Source organism: Typopeltis vanoorti, chromosome 4 (genome assembly GCF_054136105.1).
Source record: "Typopeltis vanoorti isolate ZY-2024b chromosome 4, IOZ_Tvanoo_1.0, whole genome shotgun sequence".
NCBI classification, from domain to species: Eukaryota; Metazoa; Arthropoda; class Arachnida; order Uropygi; family Thelyphonidae; genus Typopeltis; species Typopeltis vanoorti.
This window is the reverse complement of record NC_143552.1, coordinates 76,091,652-76,117,289: the sequence shown is the minus strand read 5'-3', so window position 1 is coordinate 76,117,289 and position 25,638 is coordinate 76,091,652. Positions and strand designations below refer to the sequence as shown.

Genomic DNA, 25,638 nt, shown 5'->3' with positions numbered 1-25,638 from the left:
GGTGATTCCAATGCAGGAGGGTGGTACAAAGACCAATGTATCCAACTATCAACCAATTAGTATCTCAGGAGTGGTGGTGGTGAAGATTTTGGAAAAATTGGTTGGTGCTCAAATTCAGAAATGAATTGACAGTGAATGTCTACTTTGCAATGAGAAACATAGGTTTACTAAGGGAAGTATTTTACTAACTTATGTACTATAGCAATGTTACCATTGAACTAGACAAGGGGAACGGATACACCGTGATACTTTTGGATTTTGCTATGGCTTTTGACAGAATACAGTATGGTAGACTGTTACATAAATTGAAGAATATGGGTTTGGATTAGTAGAATATTAGAATATTAGCATGGATAAGTGGATGGCTGACTGACAGATATAAAAAAGTGGTATATGGGAGATGTTAGTTTGCAAGATTTAAGGTAACCAGTGGTGTACCACAAGGATCAGTGCTTGGTCCACTGTTATTCACTCTATACATTAATGACATTGGGAAGGATTTGACAAGCGACATATAGCTATTTGCTGATGATGCAAAGATAGGTCAGAAATGCTGCTGATATTCAGTACTTGCAGAATGATTTGAATAGACTGGAATTGTGGGTGTGGGAAAAATGAATGTAAGTTCAATGTCAGTAAATATAAAGTCATTCACATTGGTATGATTAGATATCCAATGTCATATTATATTGGTGGATTATGCTAGAAGAAACTGATAAGGCTAGAGATCTTGGAGTGTTAGTAGATAGGAAGTTGAAGTTCAGGGGGCTATGTAGCAAAGATTGCATGTACAACTCAGAAGATAGTTGCAATGCTGAAATGAATGTTCAATCTAAAGATAAGGAAGTCATTTTGCCTCTTTACAAGGTCTTGATAAGACCTCACTTGGACTATTGTGCTCAGGTCTGGTTTATGTTGTGATTCTGATATAGTGGAGAGAGTGCAAAGGAGAGTGTTAAAAATGATATCAGGATTGTGGAATACTGATTATGAAGACAGATTGAGAATTTGTAGACTGCAGACACTAACAAACAGGAGAAAGAGGGATGATATGATTGAGACTTACAAGCGTCTGAAAGGATCATACACAATTTTGATGAAATTTTTCGCTTTAAGAAGGGTGGGGATAGGACAAGAGGGCATCCTTAGAAGCTGAGAATGAATTCTGCTAAGAATGGGGTGAGTGCTAGGTTTATCTCTCATAGGGTGGTGCATGATTAGAATGGATTGCCATTGGATGTTGTGAGTGCAAGCAGTGTGACTGAATTCAAGAATAAGTATGCTGTTGCGTGTAGTATGTGGACTCGATGAGTCCCTGACTCCCTGGACGTCTCTTAATAATAAGAATAAAAGATGAGGAATTCAAATATATTGAAGAGCATTTGGCCTGCACAGCACTGGTGACAGAGGTGCTTGACATACCGCAAGGTGAGATGGATATTTAAGATGGAATTCTAGTGTCATGTTTACTTGCCTTAAGACAAAAACTTTATCCATTATTTAAAAAAATAATACTCATATTGAATCTTCATGTCAAGAACACCTTATAAATTTTTTCATATTGGCTGTAATGAAATAAGCTACTTCTGAGGCTGAGCACTCTGCCTCCATTGAATCACAAACCTATTAGGTTATTTGCTGCCTCTAGATTCAAGAAAATGTAAAAAAAAAAAAAAAAAGTTATGGTTGCACTATAATTTTGCTCGTTTTTTTTCCACTCACAAACTTGCCACACCATGACATTGCCTTAAGTTGCTTGGTGGGTTAAAAGAGCCCTGCATGTGTGCAAGGAAATTACTAGCAGAGATTCACAGAGAATTTCCTTCATTAAAGCATTTTGTTGAGTATAGGGTAAAATTTTAAGAATTCAATTTTTTCCAGAAAAAAAAACAATTTTGAACGGAAGATGAACTTGATGAACTGGAAGATAAAGATGAAATTAAAATAATAATTTATTTTAATATATATTTTAATAATAAATTTTATTATATTTTAATATTTTAATAATAAAATAATAAATTACATTATAAATCTTTTTACTACTTGGTTATTAGAATTCTTGTAATTAGTTTCAGTTATCATAATTGCATACTGTTGGCACTCACCACAACATCTAAAAAAAAAGTTCTTTTTAATTAAATTGTACTTACAAGAGATCTAATATGGGTAATAATTTCAATGGCTTTTGTTTATTCTACTGACTTGATAATTGTTGTACTCTGTTCTTCATTGTAAAGACATTTTCATTTTGCTATAAACATTATGGCAGCTGGTATTAGCTCTTGCCAATGAGGGGTACTGGGGGTTGGAGAGTATCGGACCTGGTCATAGGATCAGAAGAGCTATATATAACCAAGGTGACAACATTGCCTTCAATTGGAGAAAGTGACCATGTGGTTTTGACCTGGGAAATTGTAAAACATGAGGAATACTCTATCCAGAAGGGGTATTTGTGGAACTACAGGGTAGATGATTATGACATGCTTAGAAAAAAGCTTAAATCTGTGCCATGATATAAGACACTTCAGGATAAGGATGTTAGTAGTGCATGGGAAATAGTTAAGGATCATCTAGGTATTAAATTGTATACTTAGGGTATGGAGAGTTAATCGGGTGGGAGTTAGATGGAAGAGTAATATTATTAAGCACGAGCTGCAGAAGAAGAAAATGTTGTGGAGGGTATATAAAAGAGAAAGATGACTAGCAAACTCATGAACAGTACACAGCTTAGGCAAGAAAGGGGACTAGCATGGCAAAGAAAGGCAAAATCAGTTTATGAGAAGAATCTAGCCAAGCAGCCCAAAGTAAATTCCCCAAAAGTTCTTTCGTTATGTGGCAGGTAGAAGGCATGAGGAAGAATGACCATGGAAAATTAATCTTAATGAGTGATGATGGTCCCGAGAAGACAGAGGTTAGTAAAATAGTTGAGTTACTGAGTGACCACTTAGCAAGCATATATCTTCCTAGTGAGGTTAATCTGCTTTAATCTATATGACAGATACTAATGTGGGAACAGAGGTGGATGAATTGGATGTTCTTAGGATATTGTAGAATCTCAATGTAATTACAGCTATGGATTAGATGGGATATCGGCTAGGTTTAAGGAAGAATGTGCAAGGGAATTGGCAATGCCTTTGACTAAGCTGTTTAATTTATGTCTCAGCTCTGGTAGAGTGCCGGGGGGGGGGGGACATGGGGCGAAATTAGACCTTTGCATAAGAGAGGTTCTAAGACTAAAGTAGCAAATTATAGACCAATCAGTATCTCAGACCAATCAGTACCAATCAATCGGTAAAAGTATTAGAAAATTGGTAAAAAAGATAATTCAAAAATCTGTAGATAAAAATATGATACTGTATGAGGGGACATGGCTTTATGAAGGGTCGGTCATGCCTTAGTAAGTTACTAACTTTTTATAATATAGTAACAGCTGAGTTGCATGAAGGAAATGGCTGCACGATGATTTTGTTGGATTTTGCAAAGGCATTTGGCAGAATACCACATGAAACACTACTATGCAAATTAGAACAAATGGGGATGGATGTGACACTGGTTAAGTGGATAAGAGGGTAGCTGCTGGACAGATATCAAGAAGTGATATCTGTCCAGCATCTACCCTCTGATGGGTTAACTATTACTCTTGATTAACCATTACTCTACTGAGAGTAATGGTTAATCAAGGTGGTGTGGACAGCTTGCAGGACGATTTAAATAGGCTATCAGTATGAGTAAAAGATAATGGGTGTCAGTTTGAGAAATGAGAAATACATTTTGGGATAAATGGATTACAAGCCATTTATCACATTGATGGTACTGTACTCCAGGAAATAGATGAAGCTAGAGATTTATGGATGTTGGTGGTGGTGGCAGACAGAGCATTAAAGTTTAGAGGACATATTGCTAAAGTTGCACATAAGATTACTCGGCTAGTGAAGAACACGTTAACAAGTAGAGATAAAGAAGCTGTAATTCCTCTTTATAAGGCCTTGATACGCTCATGCTGGTCCCCCTGGGTTTTTTGGGGATCTGGAAGCAGTGGAGAGGATTCAGAGGTGAGTGACTAAGATGGTGAGTGGCCTGTGGAATGTGCTTTTCTATGAGAATAGATTGAAGACATGTGGATTGCAGAAATTGGTTGACAAGAGAAAAAGAGGGGATATGATAGTAATATTTAAGTTGCTTAAAGGATTTTATAGAATAGATGCAGGGAAAATGTTTCAGCGCTTTGTTAGAGGGATCATCTCTGGAAGTTGAATAAAGGTGTGGTCAGTAGGGGTGTGAGGACTAGATTCTTTTCTTGGAGAGTGGTGAATGAGTGGAATGGGTTCCAGGGTCAGTTGTGAGTGCTTTTTCTCTTAATGGGTTCAAGGAGAAGCGTGATAGATTAGGTCTCCTGTGATGAGTCTTCGGACTCCATTTAGGTGCCCATATAATAATGAATAATAATATAGCATGTAGTTCACTGTTGTATATGTGCATCCAGGAAATTCATGGAAGTTTACAGGTTATGCAAAAAGAAAGTATCATTAATTAAGAAATGAGAAAAAAAGCAAAAAAATAAAATAATGCGATCAGAGGATTGTTTCGGAAATCCACAGAATGTTTTCATCCTGTCAAATGTAATGCGATATTTCCACTAAAGAACTTTTAAATAAAAAAGTGAATACTGTTGGTTGACAGATGGAGAATTTTATCACATGCTTAATACCAGAAGGAGCCAGTTTGATGGGTGGGGGGGGGGGGGAGAATTTCCTGTCATCCTAATTCAGCATTTGGGAAAAAAAAAAAAAAAAAAGAATCTCTCGCTCTTTAAGCAACCTAAGTGACAATAAGAAAAATCTAAAGAAGTGAAGATAGAATTCTGATTTTTAAATCAAGATTTAGCATTAGAATAAACTGCATCATCATCTGCTAGTTGGTGAAGATGCAGTTTATTCTAATTTATGGTAAGAAAAACTAATTCACTTTTACATCTCAAAATGGAACTTCATGGTATAAATAAAGTTCCTTCTTGAAATTTTTGTCTGTCAATAAATTCTAGTTCAAGAGCTTTTGTGGTAAGAGATTTGTTCTTAGTAATCCAGTGGGTTTGAAAGGAAATTAGCACAGGTCCACAGAAACTTTCCTTCATTAACAGCATAATTGTGAAGGAACAATCACCAAAGCTTAAGCTTTATTCACAAAGTATAGCTTAAGCTTTGGTGATTAGAAAATAAATTTTATGAGGAGTGACCTTGAAAAGTACTCAGTTTAAAAAATGAAAATAACTTGTAATAATTATTTCTCTGTGATAGTTTCAAACTCGTAGATATACTGTATGTAAATTTTATGTAGAACAGTTCACACTTCCAATTAATAATCACGAAGCAACTGTAATGCGACCTTTGCTTCAGCTACACAGCACAATTCAGAATGCCTTCTTCATAATATTGAATTCCAGTAGATTGGAGTAGAGCTCTCTTAGTTGCCATCAATAAAAAAAAAAAAAGTGGGGGGGGGGGGGATGATAAAGCTGAATGTGAGAATTACAGAGGAATTTCTGGACTAAGTGTTCCAGGTAAGATTTATGCAAGCATCTTTGAAAAGAGGCTAAGAAAAATTGTAGAAGAGAAACTTTCAGGCCAAATAGTTTGTCAAGATCAGATTTTCACTTCAAGATATATTTGACAAATCATAGGAATATAACAAGGATATGTATTAAGTTTTGTAGATCTGGAAAAGGCATATGACAAGGCTCCCAGAAAAAAGCTTTTTAGAACATTTCAATTATATGGGGTAAATGGAAGTTATACACAGCAATACATAGTCTATATTTAAGTTGTCAATCAGTCATTAAAATTGAAGAAAATAAAGGAAGAAAATTTTGATGTGACATCGGGATGAAAAGAAAAATGCACATCTCCATTCTTATTCATCAGCTATATGGATTGTGTTATGAAAGAAAGTGGCATTAAATCTGTTAAAATCAGGGATGCAAAACTTACCGCTTTGCTTTATGCAGATGATGATGTACTCCTAAATACGTCCAGTTCAAGTCTCCAGGATGGCTAACTTGAATTATGGCTGTAACCAGTTTGACATGAAAATCAGCAATAAAAAGACCCAAAACTATTAAATTGGGAAGAAACATATAAAACTTCAGTTGCATTCTGAATGTAAAACCTATAGAACAAGTAAAATATGTCATCTATTTAGGCATTGTGTTTAGGTGAAGATGGCAAGAAAGCAAAGCTGGTATCATGGGGATGGGAAGGCAGTTGAATAAATTTGTATGGAATAAGAGAGAATAAGCATGAATTAGCCAAACACCAAACTAACAGTGTTATACAAGACAGTGTTCAGATCAGCTTTAAGTTATGGATCTGAGAATTAGGCTAGAAATAAAGCACTTGTTCAAAGACCCACAGATATGAGAGTTCTGAGAAAAATTGATCCTCAGCAAATGACATCAGTGGCAAATCATGTTAAAAATGAAGACATTAGGAAGAAACTTGACATTGTTAGTATTCAAGAATGTGTTAGCAGTGCTGAACTAAGTTGTTGTACAATTAAACAGAGTGGGTGAGGAAAGGTCAGAAAAGATAACTAGAAAAAGACCCAAAATGAAGACCAAGGTCTAGGTCAGTGATGGCGAATCTTTTTACCCAGATGTGTCAAACATCTTTTTTTTTTAAATATTGACATTGTTGATGTGCCACTTGCATACATGCATTATAAATTTAACTACATAATCATAGATGGTGACTTATACATATCATATTAAACTATTTATTTAATAGGACATTGATATAAAATCTATGAATTCATATTATATAATTAATTTAATAAAGTGAAATTACAAACTTACATTACATTTAATGACTTTTCTGTTGCTGAGTACTGGTAGAAAGTTGTTTTATAGAAGGGCTATAGTGTGTACATTTTAATGCTACACAGGCAGCGCTCAAATCATTGCTCAATCTATTTCTCCCTTTCGATTTGATATTATTTAAGGCAGAAAATAGAATTTCACAAGAGTATGTAGAAGAGAAAATTGTTAGAAGAGCTTTAGCAAAGATTTTAAGAGCATGAAAGTTTTCGGGAAGGCTATTCCACATGCTTAGCATTTCACAGTCTGAATTTTTACACGCGGTATCATGCAGATGTTCCTACTCAAGTTCTTCTAATTCATTTCTAAGAGCAATAAACTTTCTTTTCCAGATAGGATTACACTGGAAGTCGGCTAGTTGCATTTCTAGATCCTTTAAATCCAACCACTCAAGGCCATCTAATTTAAGATCCATGAATTCTGTTTCATCAGGATACGTTATGAATTGGATTGTTTGTTCCAACATTCGAAATTGCTCAAATCTAGAAGAAAACTGCTCAGTTACTGACTTTAGAACTCCGATAGATTGGTTGATATGCTTTTCACGATTTTTGTGGCTGGTTTTGTTAAAAAAATTTTTACTCTTGGGAAATACTTAAAATTGTTACTTTCTAAATCATGTTGAAATATTTTGGGTTTATTCTCAAAGCTCTTGATCGTGCCAAACATAACATTGACAGATTTCCCGTTGCATGCATGCATGAACAAATTTCACACAGAAGTCAAATGAAAACTTTAAATTTATAATATATAAAGCATGTATTTATAAGTTTGTATCGTATAATATTGATAATAAATTTTATAAGTTTGTATCATATAATATTGATAATTTTTATAATATCATATGACTATGCAGAAATTATAATGATTAAGAAAGAAAACGTAAACTTAAAACGCTCGTTGTTTATAGGCTAGTTACAAAATAAAATAGAAATAAGCTAACTACAAAATAAAATAGAAATAGGCTAACTATAAAATATAATTCTTTCAATGAACCAAAACCTGCCTTTGCCTTAATTGAGAGCGATCTTACAATTTATTACAATTACAATATTACAATTTATCGAAATGTTGAAAGATATTGATATTTTTTCATCAGAATATTAATATCTTTCAACATCCAAGGTGTGTCACCTGAAACCCTCAAGTGTGTCGGTGCTGACACCCATGTCATAGGTTTGCCATCACAGGTCTAGGTGAATTGATTGTCATAAGATTGTGTTAGAAGAACAGAATGTTAGATAGAAGAGTATTGGAGAGCTGACAAATAATAGACTAATTTGGAGGAAAATTATTGATAGGAGATTAATAATTATATGGACTTAGTCATATAGTGTTTTTAGAGTAGCCTGAACACTTTTCGAGGGTGCATATCAGGAAATTGATGATGATGAGATACACACTACTTAGTGTGCTTGAACAGAGCCATTCATTTTTATAAAGTCATAACATATAACCATTTTATTCATTGCAGATTTTGATGTACTTCTGCCTCTTTGACAAGCAGAAATTAGTATTAGTTTTTAGAGAAATAAAACTGCTTATTAAAGCTTTTAAGTTATATTGCTTGAATTATTAGAAATTTGTTAACAGAATTGGAGGATTTCCATCACTGCTAGTTTTACTAATTCAGAATTTTTATACTTTCCTTGTCAACAGTAACGACAACATGTTGGTTGAAATGCACACTTTTCATATAATGAAATATTGGTGAATTACTGTATATAAATGGAGAAAAGTGGAACATTCCTTGTGAATTATTTTTAAACATATGGAATGAACTCTGTTAATTCTGTTGACACTTATTCATCCACAACTCCTCCTCTTTCTCTCTCTCTCTGAAAAATAATGGTGAACATTAGTTTTAGTAGCTTCTGCATTAAGAAGCTACTTTTAGTAGTTTCTTAATGCAGAATATTCTATGCTTTAATATGTTTAAATAAACACTGATTTTATACACTGTAAGTATGAAATTATTGCAATACAGAAGAAACAAGAAAGAATGAAACATGGGAGATATATTACTACTCTTTATAAAGCCTTGATATGACCAAATCTGGATGAGGAAGTGGTGGAGAGAGTCCAGAGGCAAGTGATCAAGATGATGATGAGTCTGTGGAAATCTCCTTATGAGGAATAGATTGAGGGTTTGTGGATCACAAAATTGGCAGATAGACGAAAAAAGGGGGGAAATGATAGAAATATTTACTTACAAATTTACTTTAAAACTTTTTTAGGATTGATGTAGGAGAAATGTTTCTGCACTTGGCTAAAGGGGGAAGATACAAGAGGTCATTCCTGGAAGTAGGGTAAGAGTGTGGTTAGAAACACTGTGGGTGTATGAGGACTAAATTTTTCACTTGGAGAATGGTGAATGAATGGAATGGGTTGCCAGAGCCAGTCGTGAGTGCTTTGTCTGTTATTGGTTTCCAGGAAAGGTATGATACATATTGTGTTATGAGTTTTAGGACTCCATGGAGGTGCACAGATAATTATAATAATATATTTCTGTAGAATAATAAAAACAGTAAATGTTTCTTATAATGGTAACTTATTGGTAAAATAATGGCAACCAAATTCACATATGCTATTGCAGTTGATTAATTTGACTTAAAAACTTTAGAAAAAGTTAACTAGCTATGTTTGAACTAATTTCTCTTGCTAAAGAAATGTAATATAATACCTTGAATATGCCTCTTCTTATTTGTGTTTTTTGGCTTATGGAAAAAAAAAGTGCTTAAATTAATTATTTAAAAGTCTAGATTTTTATTTAATGACAAACACAAAATTGTTTGGAATTTTTCCTGTGGGTTTGGCTGAATAAAATATATATATATATATATATATATATATCATGCAAGAGATGGGTTTAACAAACTAGATTTTCTCCAAACTGATTTTCTCATTTTCAAACTGCTTGTAAGAGATAAACAATGCACACTACACTTTGCTTTTATAGATTGTCAAGCAGGTGATAAAATCTTTATTTGACTACTGGTACCTGTGGTGTTATACTGTGGTTTGCTTGTGAGGTCACAGCGATTCATGTGCTGCTGTGACCAACTTAAAAGTTGATCTAAATATGCCTGGTTATATAAGCTTAATGTACATATTCAAATTATTTTTCTGTATTTCAAGTTTTACTTTCTTGAAAAGATAATCAAGTATACTAATAAAACTATTAAAAGTATACTAATCTAATACTTGATTAGTATACTTTTAAGTCAGATTAGTTTAGAAAGAAAAAGTATTCTTGAATTTCTTCAATGTTTAACACAAAACGTGAAGCATGAGATTTTGTTCCTCTGCATTGAATTAAAAAGAAATTTTCAAACCTTTTGCAGTAACATATCTTTAAATCTTACCATATGTCATTTGTGATATAAAATTTTAAACTTTGTTAGCTGTATTTCACAGTCAGAATGAGTAATAATCTCAACCACACTGTTCATTGTTATTAATGGCTGAAGAGAAGAGGAGATGGGGTAGTGGGTAATAGTTTGTTGACGTATTGTTAAATTTTTCAGTCAGTAAACAAGATATGCAAAAACCATTCATTACATAAAAAGCAAGAAAAAAAATGCACACAAATCTTGATAAAATTATTATTGCAATTAACAACAGTACAGTCATACCCCAACTTACGCGAATCCGGAGTTACACGGTTTCTATATGTATGTATTCCCGTCCCACTTCACGCCTCACCACTAGTCGTATCTTTCAGGCGCGGGCCACATTCGCCAATGTCACACATGCTGTGAACAAGCACTGACGTGTTTCATGCAGTCTCCATTCATACAAGATTTTTATAGTCTACAAACTTTGTGATTGTTTAATGTTATGTTCTTGATAAAAATTTTATCACATAAAAAATAATAATGTCATCCAAAAGAAGCAAGTCTGATTCTTCTGCTACTAGCAAGAAAAGAAAAACATTGACTTTGGAAACAAAACTCAACATTATTAAGGATTTTGAAGGCGGAATGAAAATTTGTGAGCTAGCAAAGAAGTTCAATCTACAGGAATCCACAGTAAAAACAATCATAAAAGAAAGGCTTGCAGATTTTGGAGGACATAGATTCTAACGAGGAATGAATTGTAGCCACAAGGCAAGGAATAAAAAAATCATTAGCTTGCTATGAAGAAATTTTGCATGACAAGAAAAAGACATTATGCCGTCAGATGAATCTATTAGATTTTATGAAACCATCGACATCGAAATAACTTTCTTTTTTTTTATGTACAAAAAACTACAATTATGATTATATTTCTTAAAAAATATAGATGTTTTTGTAAACCTATGATTTTCATACCAATTGTATGTTTGTATATATAAATTACATGCAAAATTATACCCCGAGTTACGCGAATTCGACTTATGCGCTTTTTGTTGGTCCCACCTACCGCGTAACTTCAGGGTTTTACTGTATATCTAACTGTAAGCATTAATAAAAAGTGGCACACCATTTGACAATTCCTATAGGTAGAGAGGATCTTGCTAATTCTTCTGCCTGGTATCTCCACTTGGGCTTAGCTCCCACTGAAGAGACCTCAATAAAGGTCGAAACTAGTCTGGGTAGTTGGCCCTTCCCTTATTGCATAACATTATACATATCCGCAAGGAGATGTGTTTTGCATTATTGGAGATACTGAGATAGGAGTGATGTTAGCTTGCTCCACCTTTGCAACGAGTTGCCCGATGTTGTACTACCTTACCCCAGTCCTGAAGATACTTTCAGGCGCAAACTTTGTTTGCTCACACTTGGATAAAGGATTAAACTAAATTTATTAATGTAAGCATAATAACAAGTCATGGTGGAATTTTGCAAGAAAAGAAAAAATTTTCATATATTTCAACAAGTGTTATTTGAAAACATGTTTTTCATATATATTTGACATAATAAAAACTAAACAAACAGAGTGAGACTGTCATATATGCCGACTTTTCAGTGGAACCATTTAGGATTCGTTAGTGATTTTCATACTAATTCATTTTTAGGCACTTCCATAATGCAGTTGAAAGAATGACAGTACATTGTACCCTTTGATTGGAAAACTTAACTTTTTTTTTTTTTTTTTTTTTTTTCAATTGAAGGTGAGTTAGCCAATCTCATGCGGAGGTAGCAGGGTTTTTTCTCCTGGAAACTTGGAGTTTTTCATCCCACATACAGACAAATCAGCTATGAGAATGTGTACAATTTACAGACAAAAAATAGTAGTGATTAAGCAGTAGAGACTGACAGTTATAGAGTGCCCTCCTTCGATGAGTACTTGGACTCCTTGGTAGTGTCATGTAATAATCTAATAATAACAATAAAACAAATGCTTTTTGGATCTGTAATTTGTTATCAGAAATCATTAATTTACTGATTTATACCTGTAATGGATTGTTCTGTATAACAGTTCACTAATGGGATATGTCAGTGAATGAATGATTTATGATTACAAATTACAGATCCAAAAAGCATTTGCTTTATTTAATTGAAAAGACATCTGATCCAGTTAGTTTATAATTATTAACTGAAAATTTTTAGTGTGTGTTATATATATATATTATTTTTATTCTTTGTTTTGTTTTATTAAACTGATATAGTTCTTTAAATTTAGTTCCGAGTCATTTGTTTTCAAGATTCTAAGTCATCCAAGTTCCGATTAGAAACAAATCCACGCCTGAAATTTCTTTACCACTCAGTATGAAAATATAAAAATTACATGCAAATACAGAATGTATTAATTCACTTATCTTTCTTTTTTTACCCCTACTTTGGAACTAGTCCACATGGAGAGAAGAGACAAGAAATAAATAAATTAATAAATAAAAAAAAGCCTAATTGATTATGTTATTTTTGATACTGATATCTTCTTGCTGGTTTCAGTATACAAGAATACGGCGCTACCCTGTGAGTAAGAGGTACCTTTGTTCAAAGTTATATTTCAATGCACCCATAAAATAGAATTTGCAAATTAAAATGAAGTTAATTTCAAGAAATTTTTATTTATTTAGTATATAAATACAAGATATATGCATGTGTACATAAAAATAGTGCATCTAAAAAAATTTTTTTTTTCATTTATCACAAAAAAATAATGCCTTTTGGTTGTTGAGTTAACTGTTCATTTTTTATTACCTTACTGTTTATTTTAAGTCATGCAATCTATATAGTAAAGTTTCCCTTCATGAATAAGAGCACTGTATAAAAATTTACTATTACTTATCATCTTAAAATGGCACCCCTCCTAATCAGGCACTTTTGTGCAGGACACATCTGCATGGAGCAGCCTGCAAGAGTATACAGAAGATTTGAAATTGGAAGTGATCATCACTTAGTTTTAAGTAGGATAAAAATGAATATTCTTCATTGAATAGAACAATAATATGTAAGAAATTTTTTTAACAAAAAAATAAAAATAAAAAATGAGCAAAAAGGGAAAACTGTAGACTGAACTATTGAAACATTATTCAGGAAAAAATGAAACAGTTCAAAAACAAGACCAAACCTTGTAGTGTCGGTTGCAAACTCTGAATAAAACATTCAGTGAGGAACTTGGTGAGTTGTCTGCAAAGATAGAAAAATAAAACAAAAGTCAGGGGAAGATGTCAGTAAGAATATAGAAAGAAAAAAAATATCTGCAAGTTGGCAAAAATGTTCTGGAGGCTGCTGCAAAAAGTTAGAAAAGGGAGAAAGAGCACTGTAAAAAGGAATCAAAGATGATAAAGTAACATAAAAACTGAAGATAAGGATATTCTAGATGTCTTGAGTACTTACTTTGAAAGATTTTTAAATTAAACAAGCAGTGACAGAACAGTAGTAGAAAATAAGTTAAGGGGATAAAAATCCCTTATTGTTTTTCAGCCAGTAAGCGAAACTACGATCGAAAACTACGATCTGTAACGTTTCTTTGCCAACGAACTGTCAGCGTATCCAAGCGTAAGTGACTGCTTGGTAGTATAAAAATCCCTTATTGTTTTTCAGCCAGTAAGCGAAACTACGATCTGTAACGTTTCTTTGCCGACGAACTGTCAGCGTATCCAAGCGTAAGTGACCACTTGGTAGTATAAAAATACTACCAAGTGGTCACTTAAAGTATAAAAATACTACCAAGTGGTCACTTAAAGTATAAAAATACTACCAAGTGGTCACTTACGCTTGGATACGCTGACAGTTCGTCGGCAAAGAAACGTTACAGATCGTAGTTTCGCTTACTGGCTGAAAAACAATAAGGGATTTTTATACTACCAAGCGGTCACTTACGCTTGGATACGCTGACAGTTCGTTGGCAAAGAAACGTTACAGATCGTAGTTTTCGATCGTAGTTTCGCTTACTGGCTGAAAAACAATAAGGGATTTTTATCCCCTTAACTTATTTTCTACTACTGTTCTGTCACTGCTTGTTTAATTTAAAAATCTTTCAAAGTAAGTACTTGGTAGTATAAAAATACTACCAAGTGGTCACTTACGCTTGGATACGCTGACAGTTCGTCGGCAAAGAAACGTTACAGATCATAGTTTTCAATCGTAGTTTCGCTTACTGGCTGAAAAACAATAAGGGATTTTTATCCCCTTAACTTATATCAACCTCGCCAGAAAAAAATAGCCATTTGGCTTTTCATCAGTAGTAGAAAATATTCAAGAGGAATACAAACAGGAGTACATATCAATTCTTGAGATATAAAAAGCCTGAAATGTGGAAATACAGCTGGAATAGATGATATTCAACCAGAAATTCTCAAATATGGAGGTATAAAAATTTTGCACTGGCTACACTGCATAATTCAGAGGGCCCTGTCAGAAGGTCAAATTTCAGACGAATGGAGTAGAACTCCCATAATCCCCATTTATTAAAAAATAAAAGGGGAATAAACCTAAGAATTACAGAAGAATTTCTCTACTAAGTGTTCCAGGTAAGGAGCATTTATGGAATATTTGACAAAAGGCTAAGAAACATTGTGAAATAGAAACTTGGTGAAGAACAAGCGGGATGCTTGCCAAATGAAGGTTGTCAAAATCAGATTTTCACTTTCTGCCAAATAGTTGAGAAATCATGGGAATATAATAAGGATCTGTGCTTACATTTTGTAGATCTGGAAAAGGCACATGAAAAGGTATCCAGAGAAAAGCTTTTCAAAATGATACAATTATATTAGGTAAATAGAACATTAAAAACTGAAAGAGAGGAATAATGCTAGAACAGGTTGACTTTAACTGTTGTTTCATCCAGGTGAGGGAAGATTTAAGCACTGGTGGATAGAAATTGTACCCAGAGGCCTTTGTATGTGTCAGAAGAGACAGCTGCCATTTGTGCAAGAGAGATGTTTTCTGAATTTAGCTCTTTCATAGTTAAATTTAGAATCATGAAGTTTATCAATCTACTTATAATATGCTGCTTTTCTTGGATTTCCTCTTACTAGGGAATGAATAATTTCAACATGATTCAATCCAACATGGATAATTTCTGTAATGCAATCAGAGCAAGTATTTGGCAAGTGGAAAAGAATTCTAGCTATCATAGAAAGGGAGAGTAGAAGTTCTAGAGGCTATCTCTCTTTGCAATGTTGTAATGCTCTCCATAAAGCTGAGAAAAGGATGAAATAGTGGAGACTATCTGAACCCCTCCCGCTTTGCCAAGGTGAAGCTATACTGCCAGTGGTTCACTGAACCACTGGGTATTTACTCGAGTATTTAGTGCTGGTGCATGTGCTGTAGAACCGTTACCGCTTTAACTTCTTTGTAAATAACATTAGACTTTTCATCATCCTTGACAAAAATAATTCGATTCTAAGGACTGCTAACTCGAGAACATGCTACATATAACTGCCTGTGTCTGAAACATTCACCTCTTGAATCTAAACCTGCATATCAAAGGGTCTGTCCTTTGACTTACTTTGTCTGCCTGTTTCCTCTGGATAATAATGCGCAGTATTTGTCGAAAATCACCAGCAAATAAAATAGTTATTGCACCCATTCTTCGATTATCTGATCTGATATCCCTCAGTGTTTTGTCAACCACAACAGATGTTTTATAGGACATTGTACATTCATCCCAAACAATCGAAGAAACCTTTAATATCACAATATCTGACAATAGAATTTAACAATATCTAAAAAATGGCCACAAAATAGTGGTCAAATATTGTTGAGGGAGATAAAAAAAAATGTAATCACTGTTCCATAATCTGGTATACATCGAAGAAAATGCTCATAAACCATCTTTGGAATATCCTTTATCTCTTAGTGAAGAAATCATCAAAATTTGTCAATTTGTTCTCGAGTTATAAACGAACATTGAAAATGGACTTTGCTTTATATATATATATATAGAAAGAGAGAGATTATGGTCTCAGTTACTGTATCGAAAGGAGAACTGATTTAAAAAATGATCTATAGCAATGTTTCCCAAATTGTTGGGGGGAAAAAATGTCAATCTCCAGAAAAAATAAAATTTCAAATATGGTACATGTCAGTAGAAAAAAATCAGGCTATAACTGATTAAAATAATAATAATAAAAAGAGAAATGTGTAAGTGTTTTTTTTTTCCAAGTTTAAATACATTTAACTTCTGAATATTCATTTCAGCAATACATCCAAAAAAAAAAAAAGTAATAATAATATAATAAAGAAATTGACTGAGTTGTGAAATAGCATTCACAAATGTCTGAGAAAAACGGTCATATTCTTAATTCCTTTCATTGTATATAAATGTGAAACTGGCTTCTTGACTTTGGTTTTCTTAAAACACATGTACAGTAAAGATTGGATGTCATTAACATTACAGGATTAAATTGATTTCTTTATTGTTATTGTTTAGAGTGGAATAGAGCCTCCGTAGCTCAGTTGATATAGACGAAGCCCTTTGGACGAAAAGACCTAGGTTCGATTCCCATCCATGATGTGAGGAACCTTTATCTGGTCTCTTTTGAGTTAGCCAGTCTCATATGGAGGTAGAGGGTTTTTTTCAACCAAAAACTCGGGTTTTTCGTCCCTCGGAACAGGCAAACCGGCCCCGTGAACACACACAAGGATCTACAGTCATAAAAATACATACTTAATCCTTCATTAGGAGGGCTCAACCCATCCTAAGGGATGCAGGAGAAAAGGGGGAATCCCACACAAAATAAAGATTGGAATACAGTTTGTATTTAATTCATTTCTAGCATAAAAATTGATGTGGAATGTATAAATCTTAATCAGTTTTCTTATCACCAATAAATAAGCCTACTTTTTATATTTCAGGTGCAAAGAGTATCCTTACACAAACTGCCCAGAGAATGTTGGAGATGTGCTTGAAAAGATTTGCTGAGGAAGAAGAAAAACTTATGAGATTAGAAAAAGCCATAAATCCACTTTTGGATGATGATGATCAAGTTGCTTTATCTTACATCCTTGAAACTATTGTCACTAAACATCTCAAGACAATACCTGAATCATGGCCATTTCATAAACCTGTCAACAAAAAGTTTGTGAAAGATTATTATAACATTATAAAAAATCCAATTGATCTGGATACCATAATAAAGGTACAGATTTGTTTCTTAATATCATAATTTAGTGGTATAAGTATACACTGAGTAATACATAGTAAAAACATTTTGTTTATTGATAAATGTAAAACATTTATCAAGATTACCAGGTGTCTTGAAAGTGAATAACTTTTACAGCAACTTTTCAACTGAAGTTGAATAAGCTGGTCTCATATGTTGTTTTTTCATTCCTGGAAACTCAGGATGTTCATTCCTCAGAATAGATAATCCAGTCAGAAGAATGCATTATATGCTGACCTAATAGTCTTAGTTTTTTTGACAGTAATTCCAAACAACATCAACAGCATCTATATATTCTTTCCTTTTCACACTAACTATTAGTTTGTGTATCATTAAAATCTATCATAAAAATCTACAAAAAATGGACCCCCCTCTCCTCCCTTCCCTTTAGTTAAATTTTACATGGAACACTTTGAGAACATTTGTAGTTTGGCCTCATGAAAAGACACTTTAGTTTCTTTTGTAAACTTCCTTTAACAGTAATGCTCCAAAATTCACTTGATATTAGAAAATTAATCAAATAACTGTTTATCTTTTCTTGACACATTAGTCACTTTAGTCACTAAAACACGTGCACGCGCGCACACACACACACACACACACACACACACACACACACACACACACACACACACACAGAGAGAGAGAGAGAGAGAGAGCTAAGGCTATTTGTTCTAATGATGCAATTCTTTCCACAGAACTCAACTATCTTCACCACACTTTCTTGGCCATTGGCTACAGCTCCTACAAAATAGATAAAACACTATGTGGCCCTTCTACTTCCCCTCCCCCAAACACAAAAGAACAAAACTTCTTCTATTCCACATATCTGAAGTACATCTGCAAAGATAGCCAAAGTACTGATAAAATATAACCTTCACGTGACATGTCCAGTTAGCAATTTTGATCCACTCTCCTAAGGATAAACTCCATCCTCGAGCACATCCTGATGTATATGGAGTTCCCTGTGATTGTAACTTAGTCTACTATGAACAGACAGAAATATTTGTTAACATCCACCTTGGAGAAAATGAGAAATACATTTGCTATCATTATTATGATAAGTCAGGACTGGCATGTCCTGCTTTGGACACTCCTTCACACAGGATTAGATAGAATAAAACCAGTATGCTATAGAGAAGTCAGGTTATATCTATTTTTTGAGTCAGCAATTGCTGTGAAGTGTTCTCCTAACCATAACAAGTATAGTTGCATTAATATGCCAAAAATTTGGGAGACAGTCAAGATCAATTCCTATTCAGTTATAATTCTTCTTTTATGCAATATTAGACACAGTAGGACTTTAAATCTGTTGTCTGTTACAGTTTGAATTCATCACTTACGCATTGTCATGAGTTACAGTTTACACATGACAACCCAACATTTTTTTTTTTTTTTTTTTTTTTTTTGTTGGGCCCATATACAGGAGGTTGGCTGGTCAACTTATAGTACGTTAGTACTGTATATGGGTGATGGGTTGTGAAAGGAGAAACTTGTCTACATTTGATTTGAACGCCTGTATATTGTATTCCTTGGGAAATACGTCAGGGGAAGACTGTTCTGCAGAAGCAGAGATGAATGAGGAGGAGAAGAAAGTTGTTCTATGGGTTTCGAGGTGTACTGTAAAAGGATGTTGGGTGGCAGCTGTACGTGTTCCAATGGGCTTGGTACAGGGTGGGGGAATTATTGATGCTGTTTCAGATGAACCTTTCCCGTGAAAGTCTTTATAGCATATACAGATTGCAGAAACCAAGTGTCTATGTGAAAGTGGGAGGAGCAAGTTGGTGAGGAATGGGTCATTTATTAGTCTAATTGCTCTACTCTGTATTAAGTCATGCATTTTAAGGCAGCTTTTTGGAGCCCCACTCCAGATGTGAGAGCAGTTTTCGAGAGCTGGGTGGATTTGTGACTTGTATAGTGTTAACAGCTGTTTAGAGGTGAAGTAGCGTCTTGAGTGAAAGAGAAAACCTAGTTTTTTGGAAGCTGAGGATGCAATGGTTGTGATGTGTTTATGCCAGGAGAGGCTTGATGTCAAGGTAATTCCGAGAAGAGAAATTTCGTCTTGTCTGTGAATTTGAGTGTTATCGAAAACAATGGTGGGGGGAAAATGGTTCATTTTTGTGAGAAATAAGACAGAACTGGGTTTTACTAACGTTGAAGTTGACAAGGTTGTCTGAGCCCCATTGGAGGATGGCTTGGAGGTCGGAATTAAGAGCAGTGGTGGTTGATGTTCTGTGGGTTGTGTAGGGTAGGGTTTGTCAAATGAAAGGCAGGAATGTAGTGTGCTTTCATCTGCAAAGCTGTGTATTGGATTAGAGATCAACTGAAGTAGGTCATTGACATATAGAAGGAAGAGGGTTGGTGAGAGAACTGAGCCTTGAGGGACCCCAGCATTAGTTGGAGGGTACGAGGATAGGGAGCCGTCTACCATCACACATAGTGTACATCCAGACAGGAAGCTGGCAATCCATCTGCAGAAGTCCTGAGGCAGTCCGAATGATGGGAGTTTGCTTAGTAAGCCTTTGTGCCAAACTCAGTCAAAGACTTTGGAGATATCAAGTGCAACTACTTGGGATTTGCCGAATTTCTCCATAGCGTTTGTCCAGTGATGGGTGAAGTATGAGAGTAGATCTCCTGTTGAATGGCTTTGGCAGAATCCGTACTGGTGTCGCTTAATAGCCAGGTACCTTCAAGGTAGATTAGGATTTGAGAGTTGATGATTTTCTCCATTACTTTAGATAGGACTGAAGTGAGTGAGATAGGACGGTAGTTAGATGGCAGTGATTTGTCACCCTTTTTAGAAATGGGTTGAATATAGGCCAGTTTCCAGGCCAGTGGAGTAAGAGAGTGTGTACAGGTGACATAGGATAGGAGTCAGTTCAGATGCACAGACCTTCAGGATAATTGGAGGAATTCCATCTGGCCCAGGAGACTTTTTTTGTGTCTAATTTAGATAGGAGGTTTGTGATGTCATTTTGGCAAAAGGATGTAGGGGCATTGTATGTTGGGCAGTCAGAATGACTGGAGGGCATTTGCCATTGTCAGTTATGTGTGCATTGGAGGCAAAGTGTGATGCCAGGAGGTTAGCTTTTTTTATGGGTGATGTTGCAAATGAGCCATCTGGGTATGATAGAGGTGGGAATAGTGTAGAGCAAAAGTTGTGGCCAATTGCCTTGACAAGGGACCAAAAGACATGGCTGCCATTTGGACAGGCTGCAAGCTTCCTGCTTTTTGTCCATTCAAAATCTGTTTTGGAAGTGTTGATAGTTTTCTTGCATTTGTTTCAGGCTTCAGTGTAGGCATTGAATGAGGATGGGGTTCTTGATTTGAGCGAGTTGTGGTATGCCTGATTTTTCATTTGTACAGCCTTGGCACATTTTTTGGAGAACCAGGGTTTAGTTAGGGGACGGCAGGTTCTGATAAGTGTGGGGAATATATGCTTTCATGCCAGCGAGAATCACTTTGGTGATGCGTTCGGTGCATATGTCTGGAGTGGAAGACCGGAAACAATAGTCTAACCATGGGAATGAAGCATAGTAGTCTCTGAGACTGTCCCATTTGACACTATTATAATGCCAAACCACTCTTGTATAGGAGTAACTGTGTGGGAATTGTTGCATGGGGAGAAGATAAGCACTAAGTTGTCGTCAGAATTACCCGGGGGGGGGGGGGGGACTTACTACATTCACTGCATATTTGGAGGGGTCATTAATAAGGAAGAGATCTAGGGTATTTGGGTAGTGGTTATCTAATATTCTGGTTGGTTTTTGAACAATTTGCGTGATGTCGTTAGTGACTGCAAATGTTTCACCATCTCTGCCTGCAGGATCTGTATGACTGGAAGAGGAAAGCCAATTGGTGTTATAGACGTTGAAATCACCCAGGAGGATGATTTTGCTGTTTGGGGAGTGGGACTGGAGAAAATCAACTTTTAAAATCAACATAGACTCCATCTATCATCTTGTTTTGCATCTGAGGATACAAAACTAGATTTCAAACTAGCATCTGAGGATGCTAGTTTGAAATTCAGCAAAATATAAGCCAGTTAACAAATATACTTTGATAATTTTAAGTGTTGTTTGGTGTTGTTGTTTAATACTATTAAAATAAGTTATCAATAATGTTCAACACCTAAACCTGTCAATCAGCATGCTTAAACTATGTTTTGAACCATAAGTATCCCTTAAAATATATATATCAGTGTAATTTACTTTTGATCCTTATTAATTAAATGAAACTTAGTTATATATTAATTGTTTTTAAATTATTTATTGCTACAAATAAATTGAATGTAGAAAAACATGCATTTATTATTGTTAAAAATAATTAATTGTTTATTATCCATAGTTTATTGTACTTCATTTCTGTATCATAATTTTTACCAGGCATTTTATGTATAGTGCCTTGATAAACCTACTTAGATATAATATCAGATAATCTGTCAGAACAATAACTCACCTTTATTCTGATTTCATTATTAATTATTGTAATTATTATTATGATCATTACTCCTTCAGGGACTCATCAAGGGGGATGGGGGTCCTTTTTAGTTACTCATGCCTAAATACCTAATATACTCTCTTTGAATATATTAACTAAAGAAACACTCACAACATTTAGTGGTAACCCATTCATGCACTCAGTTCATACCATGAGAACCTTACTTAGCTTCCAGGAATGGACCCCTGCTTCCAAGGTTCCAAGCTGGAGAATTTGTCTGTCTGGCTCCACATTTATCAGATTTCTGTTTTCAGACAAAGTGTTAAAAAATTCTAATTTCATAGTTATAAGTTGAGGAGAATGGCATTAAGGACTTCATTGCTGCATCAGTAAGTCCATTATATTCAAACTGTATGTGGAGTCAAAAGTCCATCAAACATTTCTTTCCTCTTCAGTGACATGTCTGAAGCTAGTTCTACCAGGTTATCTTGTCTCTTTCAATGAAAGTTTACCCCTCAATATTTTTATGTATTCATTGATGTATTAAGATTTATGATCTACTCAAATCCTGTCTTTGGTTCTGGAAAATAGTTTTTAAATTGTTCACATAGACCTCATAGGTGCAGTTTGAAGTCTTTGATAATCAGAATAATAGTAATTTTTCCATGTAGTACTGTCATATCCTGTACACCCCTTGAGGGTACATGGCAGGAATTTGATGATGATGATGATGATGATGATGATGATAATCAGAATTTTTTTCTCCACACATAAGCACAAAATCATTCCAAGTTGTGAAACTCTCAAAATCTTGATTATCAAATAATTTCTGCCATAGTTTCATTTTTATGCAAATTGCTCTTACTTTATTATGAATATTTTCTTTGCCAAACAAGGCTCAAATCATTCAACATGCTGAAAATATCTGGTAGGTATGTCATTTGGGCAAGCCAACAGAAATCATGCATGTGATAAAGGTAAGATACTGGACTTTCACTATGATGGACACAAAGTTGGACACAATGTGTCATAGGCTGACACATCGTGTCCAACTTTGTTACATACCAGAAAATCATTTAATACTTCAAAAATATCTACACCTGTGGTGCATACATACATAAAAGTACATACTTTGATGTAAATGTCATTATTATTATTATTATTATGTGACACCTCCAGGGAGTCCAAAGACTCATCAAAGGAGGGCACCTACTCTGCAACTCTGTTTCCACCCAATTCTCCAATTACAGTCATCATCTACACCAATGACATCTACTGCCAACCACCATCACCACTAGTATTTTCACAGACAATACAAACATCCATGCCAATGGCAGGATTCGAACCCACAGCCTTTTGGCTGGAGTGGATACTCCAACCACACAAAAAAAAGGAGTGCTTTTCAAATAATATTCTTTCCTTTTTTTTTCCAAGCATAATGTTTGCTATTATTTTTACAGCAGGTCTGATTAAGTTTCATGCCTCATTATTGTCTTTCATGTTCTTAGATACCAGTAGCGAGTCTCTATATGAAGCCTCTGCAGCATTGATTTTATGTTCATTAAGTTATTGCAGTAATTGTATATGTGGAAATTCATTTCCTCTCAAAAATCAGATGCAACTATTGCAGACTATGCCATGCACTTTACAACTCTTCATGTGGATCGTGAGGCTGTGCATTTTTCAGCACACTACAGTGCCATAGTGGCTGATTTTATATACCATTATGCACTCCCGTGTGCTTTAGACAACTTATGGTAAAATATTATGCATATTATTACTATTATTATTATCATCATCATGAGTCTTGTGATTCCATGGAATCACAAGACTCATCGTGGGAGGGGCACACCTAGAAAACACAGTCTGTTATACCACTCCTTGCAGTGCATGCCAAGGTTCAACCATCCTCCATACAAAGACAAAGAAACCATGCCTTACCTTCTTGCTCACAACTTTTGTAACTTCATGGGATGGCCCCTTGTCTTTGCTCCTTTCACTTGTTCTACCAAATGAAAGAACTTCCCAGTGTTAACCCTGTAACTACCTCTCAACAGTTTAAAAGCGTCTCAATCATATCACCTCTCCGTCTTCTATCTACCAAGCTCTGCAGTCCACATTCCCTCAGCCTGTCTTCATAACTAACATTGTACAGTCCTGATACCATCTTTGTTATCTGCCTCTGCACTCTTTCTATGATTAATTTACCTCCCCTTCAAATCCTGGGGACCAAATTTGAGCACAATAGTCCAAGTGTGGCCTGATAAGGACAAATGAAATGACAACTGTTTTATCTCTGCATCATCCTTCTCAGCTATCATTATATAATATATCATTATTATTTATTCAGCATCCTTCTCAGTATTCCAGCAATCCTATGGGTTACCTTCACCACCTTTGCAATATGTTCCCTGAATTTCAGTTTTCTATCAATCATCACCCTTGCCTCCTCTCCCCACTTCCTCCAGTACATTTCCTCAGAGTATGCAGCCTGCCAAACTTCAAAACTTTTAATTTAGCTGTGTTAAACTGTTATCCCCATTCCTTTGCCCATCTGTCAAGTTTATTCAAATCCTTTGCAGGGTACCACATCTGCACTATCACTAATAACCCTTCCCAGCTTCACATCATCTGCAAACAACTGAATATCCCCCTGCAATCAATTCACAATATCATGAATATAAAGGTTAAACAGTACAGTTCCGAGTACTATGCCCTGTGAGATATACTACTACTCCTTCAAACCGAACTCTCTGATATCTATCAGACTAGCCGGTCTGGAATCCAGTTCACTAACCCAACATCTAAAGCCATTTGCTGCAATGTCAACTTAAATATCAGCCTTTCGTCATGTGGTACCCTGTGAAATCATCATCATCATCAAATTCCTGCCATGTATCCTCAAGGGGTGTACAGAATATGATAGTACTGCATGAAAAATTTACATCATTACTAACTTCCTATCTGCAATTTTCCTCGAAATCAATCTATTACTTGTCATGACTCCAATATTATCATTATCAGATCTTGTATTTCTATCATCAAAGGCACATTGTACCGTATCAATACACCTATATCTTGGTCTTCCTCTGGGTTGTTTTCCTGCAAACCTGGCAGAGAACACTTGTTTTGCTAATATTTCCTCACCCATTTTGTTTAAGTGACTATACCACCTGAGATTAGCTCTGCTAACACATTCCTGGATGTTGACAATGTCAAGTTCTTTCCTAATATCCTCATTTTTAATATATATTGCCATTGATGCCATCTATTCATGCCTATAATCTTTCTCAGGACTCTCATATCTGCGGTCTCTAGTCTTTGGTTAAGTGTTTTACTTCTGAACCAGCTTTGAGATCCATAAGTTAAAACTGGTTTGAACACTGTCTTGTATACAGCTAATTTAGTGTTTCCAACTAATTTCTCTCTTATTCCATATGAATTTATTCAATTGACTTCCTATCATACTAACTTTGTTGATTCTGTTGTCTATTTCTATATTTAATTTACAATCTTCACTAAAAATCATGCCTAAGTAGCTGAAATGTTTTACTTGTTCCACAGGTTCTCCATTCACAACACAGTTGACATTTTCATTGATTCTGCCTATTTTTATTGTCTTTGTCTTTTTATTGCTGACCTTCATAGCATTATTTATTACAACAGTTATTCAATTTAGTCAGAGAATCTTGCAGACTTGTAGCAGATTTATTTAGAAGTATAACATCGTACGCATAAAGCAAAGAGCTGACATTAACATCTCCAATTTTGATATCAGGTTTAATACCAC

The 25,638-nt window shown here is 34.9% G+C and overlaps 1 protein-coding gene across 1 annotated transcript in view; it reads left to right on the top strand.

Moving 5' to 3' along the window:
* Nucleotides 1-25,638, top strand: part of LOC150107422 (transcription initiation factor TFIID subunit 1-like) — a 960,372-nt gene that overhangs the window by 879,562 nt on the left and 55,172 nt on the right. Inside the window, exon 36 of the mRNA XM_090391850.1 lies at nt 17,101-17,384. Coding sequence (XP_090247976.1) covers nt 17,101-17,384 — 284 coding nt within the window. The remainder of the gene's footprint in view (nt 1-17,100; nt 17,385-25,638) is intronic.